At 39.5% G+C, this 23,063-nt stretch overlaps 1 protein-coding gene across 4 annotated transcripts in view; it reads left to right on the top strand.

Moving 5' to 3' along the window:
* Window positions 1–23,063, top strand: part of LIMCH1 (LIM and calponin homology domains 1) — a 245,787-nt gene that overhangs the window by 113,658 nt on the left and 109,066 nt on the right. For all 4 annotated transcript variants that reach the window (XM_063457904.1, XM_063457907.1, XM_063457908.1 and 1 more), the window contains exon 3: window positions 8,431–8,500. In XM_063457904.1, the coding sequence (XP_063313974.1) occupies window positions 8,431–8,500 (70 nt within the window). The remainder of the gene's footprint in view (window positions 1–8,430; window positions 8,501–23,063) is intronic.

A 23,063-nucleotide genomic window follows, 5' to 3' on the forward strand; every position in this document is an offset into this window, starting at 1 on the left:
TACAGTAAGCTAGCAAACATTCAAATTAAGTGAACTCAATACAAAGTGGTCAACATGCTTAGTGGCAATTATGCAGTAGGCCAAGTCCCAGACATGCAGCTCAAGGCAACAACATAAATGATGGAACAAACGTAGGCTGCTATGGAGGCATCAGTTAGAGGCAAGTCGTTATACCCGGGTAGGTTATACAGAATAGCTGAGAGCTGCTAGTAGTTACCCGTGGGCCACGTGTTAAGCATGTCCGCGGTTGGGAGTCCAGCAATGTCTTTGGTTCTAATACTGCAAACAAAACAGAAGCACGTAGACTTGGGAGCAGATCAAACACAGGAGTCCGTAAAAGGAAGTCAGTGGGTACTTAAGATGTCAGGGCAGCCGCTCGGGACATCAGGCCATATCCCAGGGCAGCGTCTTTATCCTATCCCCATCCTGTGTGGCGACCACTGTGCTCTGAAGAGGAGATAGCTACCGAGTAGGCCTGTGTGGCATGGGAACGTAGGTTCGGGTCTCGAGGGCAGTCCCAGTCTGTCCCGTGAGTGTGCAAGGGTCAGCGGCGCTTTCGTTGGGCATGTCCTCTAGTGCAGGGGATCGTTTGGCTGACCTGTGTGCTGGTTGTTTCCCGGATCCGCGGTGTCCGCGTGCCGTCTGTCTTCGGCCTGAGGCTTTAAGGGGCACTCACGCCTTCCTGCCGTCGGTCCCTTTCCGAGGGTCGTGGGCCCGGGATTTCTCTGCATTGCGGATGCCTCCCCGGGTGTACGGCTGGCGCTGGAGGGGTATCTCCGAGTTAATGCCCAGCTCAGAAGAAGAGTATGCGGTGCAGACCACAGCGCCGTCCGGGCGTGTAGCTGGGCCCGCCGACTCGGTGGGTCTGGTCTTCGAATTGTTTGCCGTCTGGAGCTGCGAGGTAGGGGTGGTTGGCAGTTGCGTCAAGAGGCCTCAGAGGTGTCTTTTGGCGTCGGCTCGGTGGGTGAGTCTCCAGAATCACCATTGAACTTTCCCCGTCGTGTAGGTACTGTATACCATCTCTTTTGTTGCCTTTTTTTGGGAATTAGCTTAGTTTTAGCCTGGCTTGGAGTGCTTTGTGAGAGGAGCTCACCACAGGCACGTCTGAAGGCCATGTTGGTCAGGCCCCGCCCCTATACCACTTTCATATCAGAATGATCCCACCCATGAAGACTGTCCAGGTTTGCCGTCTGGAGCTGCGAGGTAGGGGTGGTTGGCAGTTGCGTCAAGAGGCCTCAGAGGTGTTTTTTGGCGTCGGGTCGGTGGGTGAGTCTCCAGAGTCACCATTGAACTTTCCCCGTCGTGTAGGTACTGTATACCATCTCTTTTGTTGCCTTTTTTGGGAATTAGCTTAGTTTTAGCCTGGCTTGGAGTGCTTTGTGAGAGGAGCTCACCACAGGCACGTCTGTCGGCCATGTTGGTCAGGCCCCGCCCCTATACCACTTTCATATCAGAATGATCCCACCCATGAAGACTGTCCAGGTGCCATTATGGCAGGTACTTATACCAGACTGATATTGCCCATAAGAAGTTTCAAGATCCAAATTGCAAAATTAGAAAATATGAAAACAGTGAGTTTGTCAGCATTTTTGGATCTGGAAAGGATCAGTTTTTTATGCAAATGGATATAGGCTTTTTCTGTGATGGCAAAGAAAGCAGAAATATTTTTCAGTCCTGAACATGGGCTAACTGAAGGGCAAGCTGCTATGTTTTTTGCCATTTTGCTGTGCTCTACTATTTCTATTTATGCTTTTAATGTATTTGATTATGGTCTCCATAAGTTTAAAGAGTAATCCAGGTAGGATTTTGTTCTCATTGTCCCTAGGGGGTTTCAGCTACACTTTATAGATGTAGCCCAAAGAATTATAAACTATTATCTGGTGTTGCTGTGTCTCTCGTGCAGATGGAACTGGATGGCCATTATTGGTGGGATCGGTTTAATATGCAAATGGTATAGGCCATGTCTGTGATGGCAAATACTTACTACAGTATAGTCTCGACCCCCCAGATTGTAGATTTTAGATTTTTATAAAGAGGATGCTTAGAGTACATAAGGTTTTTGTTTTTTAATAAAAAGTAGATGTGCTCATCTCGTGTTCCAAAAAGGCAGCTTTCTTAGAAGATACACATGTGAGCAGCAGGTGTTTCACAGTATTTGTCATTCCTGCATGGATTTGTGTCTGTCTTTTTCTTTCCAATGTGGACACCGATATCTGCAACCAGCTTATTAGAAGTGTGGTTGTTATGGATGTTCAATTTCCAAACCTTTGTTTTGTCTGAAAAAGGTTGAGGATTACGATGCTCTGGCTAATGTCACCCTGAGAGTGTCTACCTCTTCCAGGGCTTGTCAAGTCCATTGTGAGAGAGATGATTGACTGGAACTGCTCATCTACAATGTTGATGACCTGAACTGAAGAGTTTAATCCTTACATCACATTGAAGTGGGCATTGACTTTGAAACCTGAAAGATACTGTTTCAAACCTTTTTCCACTTTTGGTTTTAGATCATAAAATTTGATTGCACCTATTCTTATACATTGTATCTGTTTCTGGGGGGCAACCTAAACCTCTAAACAAGCATAGTAGGATCAAGACTCTAGGACACTAAGCAGTGGTTACAGTTTAGGGCCCACCATTAACCAAGACTGGGCAAACTGCGCAGGAACAAATGCAAGGTATTTATTCATGAAACGGTAAACGGACTAAGTTATCATTTGTTTATCAATTCTTTTGTAGTTGTTAAATAATCTTCTAGTGGAATCCATATTTTACATTGTAAAAATTGTTAAATAAAAAGTAAAAAATAAAGAGGTCTGGAATGGACCTATTTTTTTTTTAATCTGTTTTTATGATTTCTCGAATATATATTAAAAAAATAAAATAAAAAAAAAACTATTTAATCTCCTTATATATAAATGTTAATTATTGCCCCCCTCCCCCCATGAGACTATATATTCCTTATGACACATATTTTTCTAATCACGGAATACAGCATGGTACGAGTGGTGTCAAAGGTGAAGGTGTTGTGCTGGGTGAAAGTAATATTTGTTCGCCTTGAAGTCCGCACTTGCAGAAAATAGACTTGAGATGCCAGAGACAGCTGACGTGCTTTAGGGCAGTGGAGTATTCCTTTAACTGTATTCCATTTAGTTACATTAGATAGTTACATAGCTGAAAAGAGACTTGCGCCCATCAAGTTCACATGGTGCGCATCCTACTTATACCAGGGTCAATGTTTACTTTTAAAGGGGTACTTTCACTTCTCTCAAACTAAACCACTGGAGAAAACGAAAAAACAAGAAGAAAATGGAGCAGCACAGGGAGACAAGGTTAAGACATACTATAGGTAATTTTCAAATGTCTATAAGCTATTTAGAAATAAACTTCCAGTTCAGTCCAGGCACACATTGCAAGTGGGGACAGGAGTTGAAATGGTTTAATTTCTCATCGTGTCTCTGATTTCTGATCAAAGGATAGAGTTTACAGCAATGATTGACAGGGGGCTAAGAAGGAAGTGCCTAACCGAGAGAATAGACCTTAATATTTACATTTTATTATATTTTTCAAGCCTCACAAAACATTATTTGAATATAGGAATTAGTCTACACAATATTAAGTCATGTGTGACAGTTCCCTAATAAGACGGCTCTTTTAATACAGTATTAATTTAGAATCACAGAGAAATATCTCTATATGTTATTAAAGTCTGAATAAGGCAAATAGTTATTTTTTGGCTATAAACTTTATTTTATTTTACTTTTTTTCCTGTCCCTTCCTCTGTTTTTGCCAAGTTGCAGGAACAATTTGCCTGCCAATAAATGGTTCATTTTTGCCCCTATATAGAGTTTGTTCTTGCGACTGTGATAAAATTAAAGCTGGAAAAAATGAAGTCATTTTGGGAAAAGATAACGTTGTAATCATTTGAAATGTAAAACTGGTACAAGGCCGAACCTGTTCTTTTAACCTTCAACTTGATCATATTTTATAGTATTTGCTTGGTATGTAAAGTATAGCATATTGTTACATGTTTAATAATCTGTTTATCACATCTCACATGGGTAATTGCTTCCATAGTCTTACAGTATGGTTATGCTGGTGGGACTGAAAAGTAGCCAGTTCTTAGGTGCCCACGTGATGATATTATTGGATTGAATTTAGGTTCTTGTCTCCCAAGAGTATCTGCCGTATTATGTTCTTTTCCTTTTGACTGGCAGGTATTTGGCAGCTGTTGTATTTTAACACATTTTATACTTCTGTTAACCAGAGTTCATGGAACCACATAAGCATGAAGGGATCTGTGTAAGACATTCAATCTAGGAGCACTGGCATTAAAGGCCGTTAAAGGAAAGCACCATAACCACTACTGACCATACTTGTGTGACATTCTCAGTCCATCCTTGGCTTTGCTCAGGAGAACGAACAGAGATCCTGCTTAGGAACTTCCAGCTGTCTGGAGGTGGGAAGCGTCACATTGCAGCCCTCTGTTAAGAAGTCATACTGTTTAATTTCAGTTTGACTACTTACACTCAAGCGGGGGAAGTAAGCCATGGAACTCCCAAAATTGTGATGAACTTGTTATTGTATACTTTCCTTTTTTTTTTTTTTTAATTCAGTATAGACCTGTAGCTGTCACTAATGGGTTTGCCAAAGATCTTTTTGGGGTTCAGTCTGGTGGGATTAAACTCTGCTGAAGACTTTCTCTGGTGTTTGGCATTGCCCGTATTTTATCTTCTAATAATGGGTTGGAGACTGAACAGTCTTGGCCTTTGTGTATTTAGCAACTAGTGTAACAGAAACTGGTGCAAGGGCAGCTTGTCCCATTTCATATTTTCTTCCAAAGCCATGATCCAACCCATTATATCACGATGGTGTCCTTTAACATCAAAAAAATAAAATCTGTGTATATTGAAGATAAGACTTTAATTTGGAGACATCTCCTCTGCTTGCTCTAGAATATTGCAAAGCGTGTGACTTGTCACAGACTTTTTTAGAACTGGAATATTTAAACGGTCTTCGTTTTGCCACTTTCATTCCATGTAGAAGGTCAGTCATTCTTCCTTTACGTTCCTGATCTGTACCCAGTGGGACCCTTTTATAACAAGTTGCTTGTGATTTCCTTCCTTCCTTTGCTGCTTAAATGTGTTTCCAGCTTTTTAAAATTGCAATTCGTCTTCTATCTGTTTCATGTCTTCATGAGTCCTTGGGATTTGCAGCGGCATCCAAGAACGCAACTCTTTTGACGGAGCCTTATCAGCGTATTTGTTTTATTTTCCGAAATACAATAACAGCTGTCTAATTGGCACACAGTAATGATATGTTTGTGAGCGTTTTCCCCTAGGCTCTCTGCAGTTAGCACTGTTAACGTGACTGCTCTGTAAACTTCTTAGTACCGACTGCTACTTCACGTTCCTAACGATTAATCTCAGCGTGTACTTTAACATTTTCCCCCTTTTCTCACATCCATAGAGAACGTTCCCATTACGCCTCAAAAATAAAGCCTTTTGTACAATCCTAGAGTTCTAATAGAATTAGATGCTGCAATATACATGCTTTTTCTGGCATTTCGGTTCTAGTTAACTATTGGAATCTTGAAAAAGCAGGCTACTTAGAAGTCCATGCATTAAATAAGTACGGTAACCACAAAATAAATGAAAAAGAAATCTGAGAACATTTGTAATTGATGTTGGTGAATACATTACAAATTCCCAGCAGGTCAGTCCTCCTGTTTCAGGCTCTATAATATAAAGTATGTTTTCACTTTTACTTGGCTTTCATTTAGCAATTCAGTGGAACTCTCCATGCACAACAGTAACTTGCTTCCATTGGTTATGCTGCAAGGAGATTCCTGTCTGTTTACTCACATTTTCTCACTTATAACTGCAGTTATTTACAACAGATGGCTGGAGGGCACCTCCTGGCTTATATATATATATATATATATATATATATTTTAATATACATTATTGATCTATATCTATCACAAGTAATAGCTTATCCCTGTCCAGCCACATCTGTGGAGCGTGCCATGCCAAATCTTCACCAGCTGGCAGAATCCTCGATAGGCTTCAATGAATGAACCTGATATTTAACTGTGTCTTACATAATTACTAAGAATCACTGTACGATTTAGAGTTGTGATAGACGTGTGTTGAAGTTTTTGTTTTAGGCGTCAGTCTCCCACCACCTATACAATTTTGCTTTAGTGTGTATTGCTGTAACAAATGGTTATTTTTAAACTTTAGTGCTATTTACATTATTTGTTCTGTTTAATCCGACCTGTTTGGTAATGCCCATGTAGCCAGGAGCAGGAATCTGGTCATGCCCGTGTCTTCTAATGTCAAACATAGCTTGGTGTCGCCTTCCTCTACAGGGCTGTTCTGGTGTCCTATAGCAGACTTAAGTGTAGGATTATCTTCTATCAGTGTACCATGTAATTCATTGAATCTAAATGTGACCTTGATTCCTAATGGGAGCATGTAATACTGCAGATATCTTTCCACTGCACTTTTACGACAGCCGGTCTAGCAATACAAATCCTGGTGACTTTGATTCTCGTTGTCTGTTGAATGAAATGCCCATGGTGTTTGTTCTCCTGATGTAAGAGAGCTACAAGGATGGTGAGTTGCAAGTTAAAAAAACACCAAAAAAAAAACACAATCTTTTTGCAATATATGGCAATTCTAGTTTGTCATTTTTAATGAGTTTTAGAATGTGTTTAATGAGAGTGTATTTTTAAAGGGAAACCATCACTTTTCCAGAAAGTACACCCTTGAATAAAATATTGAAAATAACCTCTAACATGAGTTCTAATTATTGACTGGTCACTTGTTGCCTAATATATCCCATCCCATGGCAGGTGCCATTGTAACCATATAATCAATGCTATTCTTTTCACTTGTCAGTAGTGTTCATGTTGTGACTGAGCAGTGTATATCTATCTATCTATACTCTAGATCGCCATCTGTTATGGCTTTATATTAGAATTTAGGAATTCTATAGCATACCTCATTTTATCGTGATTCCATCTGTATCCAATTCATCTGAGAAATTACTACCAGAGTTTCACGTTATTTCTTTCAAGTAATTCTCTGCACTGACGCTGTGTTTGAAGTGCAATCAAATACACTGTCTCACAGTTTTTGCATCTGCCCTCCTCCCCACCTGTGTTAAATCCATCGATTCCTACTATGAAGTTATCCAGTCTCCATTTATATTCTGTCGATCCATTGTTCTACGGGTTTGGAATCTGTCTAAACGATGTTTACTTTTGTGAATGTATGTTTCTTCTCTAATTTCTAAACCACTGAAATATTCCCGTTCTTTTAATCCACAACACTAGTTTCCTTTATTTTAGAATAAATGTGTCTCAATTCTCCGCATTGGTCATGATGTGCACTAGATATTTTTGCACATTTTCCTTACATTCCTTCGCTACTTTACCACTTTTACAAAGTTTTTTTTTTTTTTACGAAGAAATATATATTAACTAGATCTATTGTAAGCATAAATTGTTGCTTTTTTGTTGTATACAAAAAGTTGCCTTGAACCTTCAGGCACTTTATACTAGTTGGTGATTTACTGTTTATTTTACATGGTAGTGGAATGTGTTGGGGAGTCCTTGATGAAAATGTGTTCAAGGTGAGGTCAATAAAAATCCACATGTCTGGAGGCTTTGGAGATGCCAAGCTCGATCCAGGCCCCTGAGCAGACCACTGAAAGGGAAGGACTTTAGCACTCCAAGATGCTGGGTCCATGGAAAATTGGTGCCGGTTGGTGTGGTAACCTTGTGTGGCCTAGTTTTGCTTATTGTTTCTGTTTTTGCTGCTTTGGCACGGTTCTGTGATCTATCTTATCTACCATATCCGATACTAGGTTTTCTATTTTGTCTTGCATGTTTTATCTAGCATTACCTAGTAGGCATAAGTTAACAAGAGTTCATCCATTTATCTTAAAAATGTGGTGCCTTAGCTCATGCTTAATCTATCTTATCTTGTTTTACTTTAATTTTCCTTAAAAATAGTGCAACGTATTTACATGATATGCCTTTGTACCAATATGTATATGTATGATACTGAATGTCTGTTGATGCTGTCATGGCATCACAAACTAGTCTGTGACAACCCGCACTGCAAAAATAAAGAATAAAAAAAAAATAATAAATCCACATGTCTTGTCTTTAGGATTGTTTAGCCAAATACCCCCTTTATATTGTGGACTCTTGTGCATTATGTTTTCATGAATATTTTGAAATCATTGCGTTTTAAACTTGTTCTGTAGAGGTGAAACTCATTCGGAAGGTGAGGTCAGGACACAATAGTTTACTTGGATTATAAAATAAAGTTTAAAGAAATCTTGAACTGAAATACTTTTGGATTACTTTGGTAAACATAACGTGCTAAAAAGATTAAACAATGGTGTTTTACTTTATAGGTTGTTAAATGCAATAAAACCAGGACTTGTAAAAAAGATCAACAGGCTTCCAACACCCATTGCAGGATTGGTAAGTGATACTACTGGCCGAACAAAATGTATGTATAAAGCTATAAATGTGTATAATATTTTTATATGATATGTTGTCATATTAATTGATGGTGTAAGGCATATAGACCCATCTTTATTACCATGCATACCTGGCAAATCAATATTTCATTAAAGGAAACCCACCAGTAATCATGACAACTTCATCCAAATGAAGTTGTTATGGTGTCAGGTGGCCTCTGACGCTGTCCTACCTCAAGTGATTAAACCATTAACGAATGATTTAACCACAAATTGTCTAGTCTAGCACCTTATCCCTTATTTCCTACTGGAGTTCGAGGCTAGAATCGAGAAGCCTCGGGCCACATGGTTTTATATTCAACTAGTAATTTTTCTGCCAGTCGTGTGTTTTCATTTTATCATGTAAGATATTTAGGAAGTGAAATAATTTCATTTCGGTGTAATAACTGCTTATCCATAATTTCTTGATAATGTTACTGGGGCCCTCGTGGATAGTTCTGTGACCTTTCTGCCAGCATCCTCCTTTTTCGTTAACATTAGTGGGAAGTATAAAAAAATCTGTAGACATATATTTTATGTTGAATTATCAAATCTTAATAAAATCCAGTTTGTTCCCTGTGAGCACAGGGCTGTTTGTAAATGGGCACTGAACTTGTATAAAGACTAGTCAAACAGTTCTTCGTATAGTTTACAACCAGTAGTTCTGGCAATCTGCTCTTAAGATGTAACCACTAATTTTGAGAACCACTGGTCTAAACCACAGATCCCTGTATATGTGGATGTGTGACTGTCCAGGGCCACCTGTGTAAGTTTATATGCTGTTTTTATCTGTGGCCGTTCTGATAAAGCAGGTTGCAGATTTAGAAATGTTGGAACAAGTCATACTGCATGTATAAACAGCAGTGACTCTTACCTGAACTGTTGCAGCTTATCGATGTTGTAATGCATTCAAGCTCAAACGTGTAGCAATGCGACTTGTAATGAGATGTTTAAGGTATTATCGAAATCTGTGACTATATTCGAAAACGCCAAAAGGTTCTATGACTTTAATAAATAACATGGGTGGAACAGGTCTGCTTTTTTAGATTAGTGCTGTGCATCTGACCACGTTGAGAGAATTGGCTAAAAATCAGTCCTTAACCCCTTAAGGACACATGACATGTGTGACATGTCATGATTCCCTTTTATTCCAGAAGTTCAGTCCTTAAGGGGTTAAAGGGACACTGTAGGCACCCAGGCAACTTCAGCTAATTGAAGTGGTCTGGGTGCTGTCCATTTTGCACTTAGTTCTGTAATGTAAAACATTGCAGTTCCAGAGACTGCAATGTTTACATTGAAGTTCTAAGTCTGCCCTCAGTGACTGTCTACCAGACAGCCACTAGAGGGCTTCTGGAATCGAAACGGAACTTTGGTCAGTTATCTGAAGCTGGAAGTCCTCACGCTCTGCATGAGGACCTCCAGCATCAGATTTTTTCCCCGTAGGAAAGCATTGATGAATGCGCATTAGGTCTCCCACATCGGCGGGGTAGAGCGCGGGTGTTGCCTGACTCAGAACCGAGGGACATTGGCGCTGGATTCAGGGAAGTGACTGAAGGGGTTTTAGCCGCGGGAGGGGGGGACCTTAGAAATCTGAAGTGGTTTTCCCGGCACTATAGAATCCTTTTAATCAAGTATTGTTAAATAATTAGGTGGTACTTTATAAAATCTGTTTTTGTTTTGTTTTTTTTCACAATTTTCCAGCTAGCATATGATCCTGATATGACACTTGCTTTACAGCTTGCAGGCTTTAAAAAAAAAAAAAAAAAAATCATTATTATTATTATTATTATTATTATTGCCATTTATATAGCGCCAACAGATTCCGTAGCGCTTTACAATATTTTGAGAGGGGGGATGTAACAATAAATAAGACAATTACAAGAAAACTTACAGGAATAATAGGTTGAAGAGGACCCTGCTCAAATGAGCTTACAGTCTATAGGAGGTGGGGTATTAGAAACATTAGGATAGGAAATATCAAGTAGGAGTGAAGCAGAGCTGGAGGAGAGAGCAAAGCACTATCCCATAGGAGAGCAAGAGACAGGTATGTAAGGTAGAGATTACTCTGGGAGGCCATACGCTTTCCTGAAGAGATGGGTTTTAAGGCCCTTCTTAAATGATTGAAGACTAGGGGAGAGTCTGATGGCAGTAGGCAAGTTATTCCATAGGAGAGGAGCCGCCCGTGAGAGGTCCTGCAAGCGTGAGTTGGCCGTACGGGTGCGAGCAGCAGTCAGGAGGTGGTCGCGGGCAGAGCGGAGGGTATGAGGAGGGGCATACCTCTGGATCAGTGAAGAGATATAAGAGGGGCTGGAATTGTTCAGTGCTTTAAATGTATGGGTTAGCACTTATGAATTCTATTGTATCACATCTAGGCTTTCAAATATTATGCTGGCTTATAGATAAACACCCCTGTGTGCAATGCAGTTTTGCATAAGAGGCTCTCTTTTGCAATGAAACAAAATTGGTAATAAATTGAAGGGATCTATAGTGCCAGGAAAACAAAGCCATTTTCCTGGCATTATAGGGCTAATAGGTGTGTGTGTCCCCCCCCTCCATCGCGCCCCACCCCAACCCCCCCATAGGGCTGAAGGGGATAAAACCCCACTGCCATTGCCGCGCATGCGCAGTAGACCTTCCCATAGAAAAGCATTATTGAATGTGAGGTCGTCCAGCATCAGATAACGAACCAAAAGTCCGTTGGGAATCCGGAAGCGCCCCTGGTGTGCCATAGAGGGCAGACTAAGAGCCGCAATGTAATCATTGCAGTTTTCTGGAATGGCAATGTTTAACAATGCAGCACTAAGTGCAAAAGGGTCACAGCACCCAGACCACTTCAATTAGCTGAAGTTGTCTGGGTGACTACAGTGTCCCTTTAAAGAATTATGACTCTATTTAAGTACCTCTATTAAAATTGATGGGCTATTTGGGGGGCTAAGTATTTATTCAAAATTGCCAGTGCCTGCCTCTTTTTCTAAAGAGTATTATAAATAACTGGTTTGATCATTTTGGTTTCATTTAACAAGAATTCACATGAGGACAGATCAGTTGCCTACTGCCTCTATCCTCCTCCTTGGCTTACATTATCAGAACTGGTGATCTCCGCCAATCACAATGCTTTTCAATAGGAAAGCATTGCATTGGCTGAGATAGCCCCCCTGCCCCACCCCCAGGGGCCAGAGCCAAATACCATCCAGGCCAATACGCATCTCCTCTTAGAGATGCATTGAACCAATGCATCTCTATGGGTAACGTTCAGCATCACCGTGCAGAGTGTGGAGATGCTAAATGTCAGCACAGCCCCAGGACGTACCTCCAGTGGCAGTCTGAAGAGTGGCCACTAGAGGTGTTCCTAGGCTGTAAAGTAAACAGTGCCTTTTCTCTAAAAAAAAGTGTTTACCAGAAAAAGCCTGCAGGGACTGACTATACTCCTCAGAACAAATACATTAATCTATAGGTGTTCTGGTGACTATAGTGTCCCTTTAAGGATCACATGATCTTACTGCCACCAATAAGAACCGTGGCATACATATAATAATAATGAAATCTGTATTTGTCAATGTAGGAGGCAGCACAATGTGGTTTGGTCTTATTCTGAAGGATTTCTTGGCAATTCTTTTTATAGGAGAGAATGTACTTATTGCACCATAGGAAGTTTGGTTATCATAAAAAGCTGTTACTTAGAAAACCCAGGTTGATATACAGATGTTTGAGTGGAACACCTCCAATGCTAATGCTCTTTGAACAATAGCTTCTTTCAGATTAAAGATCCATTAGTTATGTAACATAATTGCTTCCATATTGAGTTCCACGAATTTCTGAAATGTTCTTAGTATATTTTCCGAATAACATACTCAGACATAGCACTGCTACACATTTCTTTGTGTCCCCTCTCAATTTAGCTTGTTACAGATGTCACTCCAGTTGCTGCTTTTTAGGCTTGTGGTCTGGCAATACAATCTATAAACTTGGAGTTGTGTGTGAGAGTGTGTGATTTTTACAAACCACTGTGGTTCGAATTCCTACTGAGCAGCAAGCTCTCTACACCGGGGGTAGGCAACTTTTTGGAACTCCAGATGTTGTGAACTAAATCTCTCCTCATGTTTTGCCAGCGTTAGAAGAGATGTCCACAACCTCCAGAGTGCCCCTGCTCTACACCATTACCTTTTACGGTGATGTAGAATTGGTAGGTAGCTTAAACTGACCCTATAAAATGATACACATGATGGCTTCTGTAGCCTTGCTTGTCAATGTGCAATTATAACAGGAGTAAAAACCTTTTTCTACTAAGTAGACAGTTACATCATCTCCGGTAATTATAAAAGCTGTCCTGAGCTGGATTCATGCTTTAGGATCAATTTAAAGTGCACCTGCCAGTGCACTCCAGATGATGTGGACTACAGCCCTTTGATGCTTTGCTGGTATGATGTCTGTAAGCATTATGGGAGACGTAGTACACAACATTTGGAGTGCTGAAGATTGCCTAACCCTGCTATAGAGTTTAAAATCATGTATACATTGTGTTGTCCGTTTGGCTTATAAAGATATATTTGAAAAGTTCAATGTTTAGTTTTAACCTGACCTCTTGTCCATTTAAAGATTCCATGTTGCAGAAGAAGGATGCCTTCATTGGGGAACACTGGGAGTTATTTATAAACTCAAAACATGCAGTGTTAAATATTGAGGCATTCTAATGGTGTCTATGGTTATTGCTTCTTATTTTGCACTTTGCCCCAGAAGAGCACCTGCTCTTTGCATTGCAAAATCTTCATTTATGTTTTTTGTTTTATTCCTTCAATTTGCTGGAAATGTTTGTCAGAACAATCTTGGACTCGATGCATACTTAAATGTTGGTCTGTTTGTCATTCACAGGATTTTTTTTCTTAAATCCACTGTTTGTCTATGGCCAGAAAAGGGAATGTTAATCAGTTTTCCACAAATAACCTAATCCTAAATTCAGACACATTGGAGTCCTGAGGTCTGGAAGGGGTGAGGGCACTGTACCAGCTACCCTTGATTACTCGGGTCTTCACACGACTTTAAAATAGTCAGCCGAAGGAGGACAGAAACGAATGGAAAATCTTTACAAACTGTACCTTTCCTATTCACAGCTTGCTTAACTGAATAATGAATCTTAATGTGCTCATTCAGGCACTGCAAACATAATTTACTGACTTTGACCTCTTAGCCTTTTACATTGTCTTTATGCTATTACACAATTGTAGCTAATTGGCTGATAATGTGATCAGGGCACGTTAATCCTACCTAGATTTACTTTCCTAAAATGCCTCTTTGACACTGTATTTTCATCTGATTCACTTCTCACACAGTCTGCCCCTATAATAGTGACTTATATAGAGACCCTGGTCAGATTTTTTTTTTTTTTTGTAATATTTACTATTGAGAATTTCTTCTCACTGTTCAGTATAGGATAGACCGAAAGCCTCTAATACAATGTCTCAGTAAATATCCCCCTATAAAAGCAGGGGGGGTGGGGGAGGAGGGGAGTTAGTGCAGTGTTTTCAACTCCTGGTTTGGGGATCCATAATTAAGTTCGCTATGATATTTTATTTTGACAGCTATTTTAATATTTCACATGAGTCCAATACATCAGGAGGTGCAATTTCCAAAGAGGGTGTGCAGTCTGGTACCCCACAATTTTTAAACTTCACCAGCTGCCATTGTTGTGTATATTACATTACATGTGAAAAGGGGATTGCTAAATTATTACAATACACGGGGCTAAAACATTCAAGACCTAAACTACCATTCTGGTCTAAAAGTTACTCAATGTCACATATTCATCCGCACATAAACATGTGGTTAATGGCATTTACTGTCCTGACAGGAAAGGTTGTGCCAAGCAGCAATCATGCACATGGAAACCTGGTAATTACTTTTGGGGTCAAAGGCAAATCAAATCCACAGGAGGATTTGTGCTGAGCAGCAATCATGCACACCTTGTAATTGCCTTTGTGGTCAAAGGCCGGTTACAGCCAATCGGATCCACAGGAGGGGTATTTAAGCCCAATTTTCCTTTTGCTCATTGCCCTGTCGTGGTTTCATGCCTATGGTTATCAGAGAGTGCGTTCCTGATATTGATTTTCTGGTATTTGACTTTGGCCTTGTTTTGACTTCCCTGATATCTGGTATCCTTGACTTTTGGCTTTCCCTCATCTTTGTGTCTGATTTTGGGTCCCTGACTGTGGCTAGTGTTTTGACTAAGGTCCGGTTATAAGTTATCCTTAGTCCTAGGTGTGACACAGTACTGCGTGTTGGATCAACTTCTAATCCCGACACTCAACTACTGCAAGCCTGGAGGCCCTTTGGCACGCTGGCCAGGGCTAAATTCCAGTTTTTCGGGGCTGAGTTTTCATTCTCCAATGGCTAGTGGAAAGTGTAACTAACCATGTGCTCTTGAGGGTGTCTTTGGCACAGAGGGTGTCTGTAAATGCAAAGCTTCTAAGGCTGTTTAATCTTACGCTTTATGGCAGTGTATCCAGTCTTTTTTTGATAAACAACTTCTGTTTACACTTCAGAGAGATTTTGTAACAAGTTTACAAACTGCACCCACACAGCAAAAACATCTTCAAAAGCTGTTACTGCTTGGGAGACAGAATAGCATTTTGAAAGGGAGAGAAAAACTTTGATTCTGTATTGATAACAAATAAACCTGTTATTCTTGTGACTTTGTTCTATGGCATTGGCTGAGGGGTTGCTTTTGTTAGTCGAATCTTTCATCCTTGTACCATGATGCCTTTACATTAATCAGGATTGGTACTGTCTGACAGGTAATAGGGAATTTGGAAAATACACAAGCAGGATTGCTCTTTTGAGAAAGTAAAAGATATTAAGAAAGAACATACAATTTAAATTTAACTGCAGGGATAAAAATAAAAAACACTTAACCAAGGCACCCAGTCTCTGTCCTCTAATACAATAACAGAATCATTAATAAAAAGAGATGATATGCACTGTGACAAATGATAAGAAAAAGTTCTCTTTCCACCTGTGCCTGTCCTGGAAGGTGCAATTCTAAACTATTTCATTCAAAATTAAACAAACCTTTAAAAGGGATTTTGCATTGTGTTGCCCCTTTTGAGTCGAGTTTCTCAAGGGTTTAATAATGAGCACAACTGCTAGAAAGAATGCTTTGGTAGAATGCATGAGTCCAGCTCACGTGGTTGGTCAGGTTTATCCACCAATGATTAGAATATTGGCAAGAAAATCAGAATTTAACCTATTGCCTATAGGTTCTATTCTTTTTGGTGTTAGTATACGATCTGAATATCGAATTCGTATCTATCACCATTTAGAATAAAGTATTCAGCATAAACTGCAGTTGCAGACAGTATCTACGTTTTTAGTCTGACAAACTTTAACAAAGTACCACAAAATGCAACAGTAGAGAAACTGTCACAGCAGCTAACCTTTTAACATCTGTTATTCAAGTGCTGTCTGTCTCTCTTTTAGACCTTTTATTTCTGCATAGCATCTCTTTATGCCTCTGTATGCACATACACAGACGGTTTAAGAGTTAATGTGCAAAATAATCACTTTGTATCTCGTTCACCAATAAAAATGTATTATTTTTTATATATATATGTATACTTTCTAGGCAGTGTTCCTTCTTTTCTTACGTTCAATCCCTTAATATATTCAACCTTTAATTATTATGAACATGAAATACATACAATGTAGTAGGTGGATCACACTTCTGAGTAAATCTGTAAAATATATAAAATAATATAGTGTAATATGTCAGTACAATTGCATAAGTAGAGATGAGTCAGGTACTCACAAGCCTAGAGCCAAATCTCAGCATATGGCTCTCATGGATGGCGCTGTGGGACTTTTTAGGATGTCCCTTTCCTATTCCCAGATCACCTTTTGGTTGCTCCGGCTAAGTACAAATCCAGGTTCCACAACTTGAATTGGATCTTTTAGGAGAAAACTTTATTGCTCCCCAATATGGAGTAAAATTAGTAAAAATAAGTGCAAATAAAAATAAAATAAAAATGATATTTCATTTTTATTTATTTTTATTTTTATAAAATTTTATTTTTTCCCACAGCGCCATTTATGAGAGCCATATGCTGAGATTTGGCTCTAGGCTTGTGAGTACCTGACTCTCATCTCTACTTATGTAATTGTACTGACATATTACACTATATTATTTTATATATTTCACAGATTTACTCAGAAGTGTGATCCACCTACTACATTGTATGTATTTCATGTTTGTATTTCTTTGAGTGGTGTAAGGGGTTTCCACTCAGGTGGTCTGTGGCATTTATTGCTCCCACACTTAGTCCCACTCCGTTTGTGTATATACTTGTGTTTCACTTTAATTATTATGATTTAAAGGGACACTATAGTCACCAGAACCACTACAGATTAATGTAATTGTTCTGGTATCTATAGCCTGTCCCTGCAGGCGTTTCAATGTAAACACTGCCTTTTCAGATAAAAAAAGCAGTTTTTATGTTGCTGCCTGGAAACACCTCCAGTGAAAGTAACTCACAGTCACTAGAGGTGCTGCACTGAGAGGCTGAACATTCCCCCTGCGTTTTGCCGCACATGTGCAATAGCCTCCTTTTGCTTTAATATTGGATAGCATTGGATTTGCTGAGATCATAAAGTATGATATTGGCCAAGGAGGAGAGTCCAGTGTCAGCAAGACACACACGTTGTGAGTAAAATCACCTTTTCAAAGCAATGAGAGTGGGGCCAGGTGCCTAAATAGATGCAAAACTATTGTGTCCGGAATACATGTTTGTATACCTAATGCTATAGTGTTCATTTAAGACAGAATTTTATTGAAAGCCTACTGTCAACTTAGTGTGACATGTCATGATTCCCTTTTATTCCAGAAGTTTGGTCCTTAAGGGGTTAGAGGTACACTATAGGCACCATTGAGATGAGGTGGTCTGGATGCCATGTCCCTGTCAATTTAACCCTGCATTGTTAAACATTGCTGTTGTGCAGAAATGGCAATGGTTTACATTGCAGGATTTAAATGCATTTGGCTGTCACTCTGACCACCACCAGAGGCACTCCCATCCAAAAAGCAGAGTGAAACAATAGTGACCATCTGATTGGCACAGCATTTTGCTTAATGCTTTGGCTGAGATAATCCGTCCTTATGGTCTCAGACATGGAGGCGGTATGGCAGTACAGAGACTGGCGCTACGACTGAGCAAATCTAAGTAAAACTGCTGTTGTATTTCTTACTATCGGGGGCAGTAACCTAAACACATTTTATTCCTAACGCTCTGTTTCTTTAGCATTGCATTCTCAATATAGAATCCATGGTGTGCAATTCCTAAACTTTAACAGAAATGTAACCAAGATTGAAGCTGCAGTATTATATCCTCAGTATAAATTTAACCACAGACTATATTTGACCACACACTGTAACTCTCTTAAAACGGTAATTGTGCTGTTAACAGGTTTATTATAGTGTGCTGAGCCAGTGATCATGGTGTACCCACAGACCTCAATATTTTCTGATATGATATTGCCAGTATGTCACAGACTTGATTTGCAGGACTGTATGGCGCTCACATGATATAGCTCACCTGTTATTAAAACAATCACTGGAGGTCTATGCTTTCAGGTAAGTGTTGGTTTTATTTCACACAAAAAAGGAGGGCTGTTATTTATTTATTTTTAGATAAAGGCTCTACTGAAACATGGCCATGGTCTTTTTTTGGATGGAATTAAAGGGACAATAAACCTGTATTTCGAACACTATAGTGCCACTCTCCCTAGCTCATTACAGCCCCCCTGACCACCTGTTCCTTTGGCCAACTTACATATCCACCTACCGTGACATCATGAAGGAGGCATGGCCTGCTCCACGCTTGTCCAATTCGATGCTCCTCACAGAAGAGCACTGGGCATCTGAAGCACATGCCCGAAGAGTGCCGCATGTGCTTTCATCCAAGCTTTCACATAGGAAGCATTAAAGCAATGCTTTCCTATGGGGTTTGTGCATCAATAGAGTAAGTTTTACTTGTTCAGTGCTGTGGAAGTGCCACTGGTTGCTGTCAAATAGATGGCCACTGGAAGAGGATTTAACCTTGCAATGTAAGCATTTCAATTTCTTAAAACTGCAGTGTTTTACATTAAAGTGTTAAAAAAAAAAAAAAAAAAAAAAAAGTGGTCCTTTAAACTCCATTTTTTATTTTTATTTTTTTTCTGTGATTTTTAGTATGTTACTAACCATTCTGGTGCAGCATTCAGAGATATTCAAAAGTTGGATCGCTAGATGTTTACTTCACTTTTAAACTTCATGGAATAGCCAAGTCTTAAATATAGTGACAGCTTCACAACTTTCCTGAATTTTAAATCCAAAGCTGGACTTGGCCAACAAGCTATTTTCAAAATCACATGTCCTCTTTGGCATTCCATCTCTCACGGGTGTTCCAAGCAAAGCAACACAATGTAATGCATGATAAGGAGACTGTCTCTAGTTTATCATGCACAATACACACAGTATATTTAAATCAAATTAAAAAAATGTGCCTGCCTTTAAATGTAGGGTTTATTTAAAATCAAAGAAAAACTTTCTGCACTCTCTCCTTAATCCCTTTGTATATTTAAACAAATGGAGGTCATTTAGTTACTCCAATAGCCACTGGAGGGATTTATTTAAAATATTTGTCTATGTAACCTACCAAAAATACAAATCAGAAATCTGACTTTCCCACTACCCTCCTTAGTGGCAGCAACCTTCAACCAAGTTTACAAGTACAGTGGAACCTGGGAACTCGAACGGTGCCTTACCCGAGCAATTCGGTAGTCGAACAAAAAATTATAGAAATTTCTCTTTTCCACTTACACCATCAACCAGGGCCGGACTGGGAGAAAAATTTGGCCCGGGCATTTTTTTATCACAGCGGCCCACTAAGAAGGGGGCGGGGCAGAGAGGGTGCGTTTCATCATCACCAATGACAAACACGCCCCCTCTCAAAGTGAGCATGTTGGTTCAATGCTCTTCCAGGGCAGACCATGCGCAGAGCTCTGCTAAAGAGCTCTAGCATGAGAAAAAAAGCCCTGTATTTGTTATGCACAGTGCAAGCAAATTTAATAACATGCTTGCACTGTGTTTCCTTGCAACTTGTCTCTGGTGTCTCTATAAATGGATACCAGGAGACAAAAGGGCCAGGAAAGAGTATTGTGCATGTGTTTGGATCCTGCTTGTGGTGTTGCGTGTGTGTAGAGTGAGCTGATTGTGGTGTGGTATTGTGTAATAGGGTCGGTTTTAGTAGTGTTGTGTTTTTGGTGTAATGTAATGCATATATGGCTAGGGGCTGTTGAGAATGTGTGTGTGTATAGGGGATGTAGTAAGTGTGTGCATACAGGCTATAGTGTGTGTGTATATATAGGTGATGTAGTGTTTGTAGGGGTTGTAGAGAGTGTGTTTCGGGGTGTAGTATGTGTGTGTTTGTTTATAAGGGATCCAGAGTGTGTATTTTAGGAATGTTGTGTGTGTGTGTGTGTGTGTGTGTGTAGATGGCGCAGTGTGTGTGTATACAGGAGTCTAGTGTGTGTTTGAAGGACCCAGAATGTGTAGGAGATCTATTGAGTGTGTGTATATAAGGATTCACAGTGTATAAAGGGATCTCGTGTGCGTATATGATCCAGAGTTGGGTAAGGGATCTAGTGTGTGTCAGGAACGTAATGTGTTTAGGAGTGCAGTATGTGTGTGAGGGGTGCTGTAGTGTGTTTGTGTGTGCGTGTGTGTGTGTGTATATATATATATATATATATATATATATATATATATATATAAAAGGGAATCAGGACATGTCACACATGTCATGTGTCCTTAAGGGGTTAAGGTACAGTGAGTTTAGAAATGTCTAAAGTCTCTTTGACAACTACAGCTCTGAAAAAAACAGACCACCCCATTTTTTTTTCCTCAAGTCATCATATCGGTGTATGGCAGCCATTCCATTACAGTGTATCTTGAATTCCAATACGAACACCTTGTTCTATTAGGTTACTGATTAGGTGGCCACCTGAACCAAATCTCATTTAATAAGGAAAAGTATAAAAGCCATTGCAGTGGTCAGTAATATCCTTTTGCAACAGGACCAGCTGGATGACAAAAACAGTGCTAGTAGTACCGAAAAGTAATTGGAATTGAAAAAATAACTATTGGCCATGCCAAAAGAGTTGAAAAGAAAAGTTTCTAGGTAGAATAAGAAGGGTTCCTTTTTGGCTTTAGTGGCAAAGAGGTACAGAAAATAAATTTCAGGAAAGAGACAGTGGTTCACAATGAGCAAGTTCAGACTTGTAGACATTATGGACAGCAAAGCTAAAGACTGGTACAGGCTGAAAACGACTTTCCGCTGAGTGGGATGACCAGCAACGCATTTGAATGTAATAAGTGACCTACAAAAAGAATGTCAAATGGCAGCTGGGGCAAAGTGCATGTTGAGGATGGTATGAAACGGATTTCATGGGGTAGGGTGAAAATCATGCGAAGTTAGAAAAAAAGCTCTACATGCGTGAGAAGCAAAGAAGAACAAAGCTGAGGATTGCAAAAGGCCTATGGCCCAATCCTTACGGACTAAGGTTACCTTCTCTGATAAAGCCATTTTGCAGGTTAGGCAGAGACCTGGAGAGGCCTACTAGCCACAGTGTCTCGCACCCACTGTGAAATTTGGTTAAGGATCAATGATGATCCGGGGGTGCTTCAGTAATACTGGAATATGTCAGTCACCATTCTGATAGTAACATGAATCAAGCCACGAACAGGGTTATCGTGGAAAATGCCTTTTTCTTTCTGCTCTGAAAATTTTCCCAAACTCTGAGGATTGTGTATTTTTTTTTTTTTTAAGCAGGACAACGCTTCATGCCACACAGCTTGGCCAATCAAGGTTTGGATGAAGGACCACCAGATCAAGACACTATCATTGCCAGTCCAATACCAAGACCAGAACCCCGTTGAAAACCTATGGAATGTGATCAAGAGAAAGATAGTCACAAGCCATCAAGCAAAGCCAAGTTGCTTGATTTTTTTTTTTTTTTTTTTTCCAGAACCAGGAGTGGCATAAAGTCACTCAACAGCAATGTGAAAGACGGGTGGAGAGCATGTCAAAACGCATGAAAGCTGTGATTGGAAATCAGGGCACCAAATACTGATTTCTGAACTCTTCCGAAGTTAAAACATTACTGTTGTGTTTAAAAATGTATATGAACTTGTTTTCTTTGCATTATATGAAGTCTGAAAACACTGCATAGTTTATTTTCTCATTCTGACCATTTTTGCAAATAAATGCTTAAATGACTACTTTTACTTAAAATTTGTAAGAATGGTTGTCCGTTTATAGAATAGAACGAAAATGTTCGTTTTACTCCTAAACATACCTATAGATAGTAAAACCAGAGTAAATGATAGTTTTGCAATGGTCTTTTAATTTCTTCCAGAGCTGTAAAAACAGTACATCTAGAGATTTGGACCCCATAGGACATGCGTTGGTGACAAGGAGCAACAATGTCAAACAACTTGGAATGGTCACCAACTCTAACTATCATAGTCATAACTTGATAATTGATGGGAGCGCACCCATATGGTTTTATTTTATATACACTTTTATTCATATAAATTTTATTAAGCTAAATGTGAAAATATGACGGGTATGCACAACAATTCCTAGAATGTGTTCAATTTCCCGAATGCTATACAGGTGAGCTCATACAGCATTTCACATTCACATTCAACCTCGTATGTGTTAAAAAAAAAAAAAAAAAAAGCAAAAAAAAACTTTTAGCACTGACTTGTTGCATTATGCACAGCTCTTAAATAATATGTGGTATCAGCATGTCAATTTGTATTAATCTATACACCTATCGCCTTTCCATTTTAATCAGAACATTTTTAAGCATTATATGGTTTGATTATCTAGAACTGAGCAAGGTTTAGTATCTTTTTGCTGTATTCTCATTTCTGTAACGCTTTTGTATTGCATTTTTTGTTCCCCCGTTTTTTTTATCGGTGTCCCTATTATGTTGTCATAGTGTGAATAAAAAGAAGACAAACATTTCCTTTTGGAGGCGGCATTGAACCGGAATTTGTAATTAGTTGTTAGCAAGCTGAGAGCAATCTGCAATTAGACGGTTATATTTTGCTTGTGAGAGTGGCTTCAAGCGAGCCTTGTCATCATGCAGCTGTTTGTGATGACTGTGTTAACACACTGGCATCTTGTACAGAAAGTGCCTGAATATGCTTTCAGGCATGAGACAGTCAGCCTAAGGGAAGAGTGAATTCATACCAGTTACTCAGTGGAAGCTGTTCCTCCAGCTGTCCACAAAACTCCTCAGTCATTGCTGCAGTTATTCTTGGATCTGACTTGACTGTCAAGTAGTAATTTTAGAGAGTCTATTGAATCTGCCCCAGCAACTGCAAAATGAAGCCGTAGCCTTGTGTGCCATGCACTGCTTGTTTCTGTGCTGTATAATTTTTATTTTAATGTTTGCTATCACTGTTACAGACATTAAAGAAATACAAACAT

Source organism: Pelobates fuscus, chromosome 6, assembly GCF_036172605.1.
Source record: "Pelobates fuscus isolate aPelFus1 chromosome 6, aPelFus1.pri, whole genome shotgun sequence".
Classification (NCBI taxonomy): Eukaryota; Metazoa; Chordata; class Amphibia; order Anura; family Pelobatidae; genus Pelobates; species Pelobates fuscus.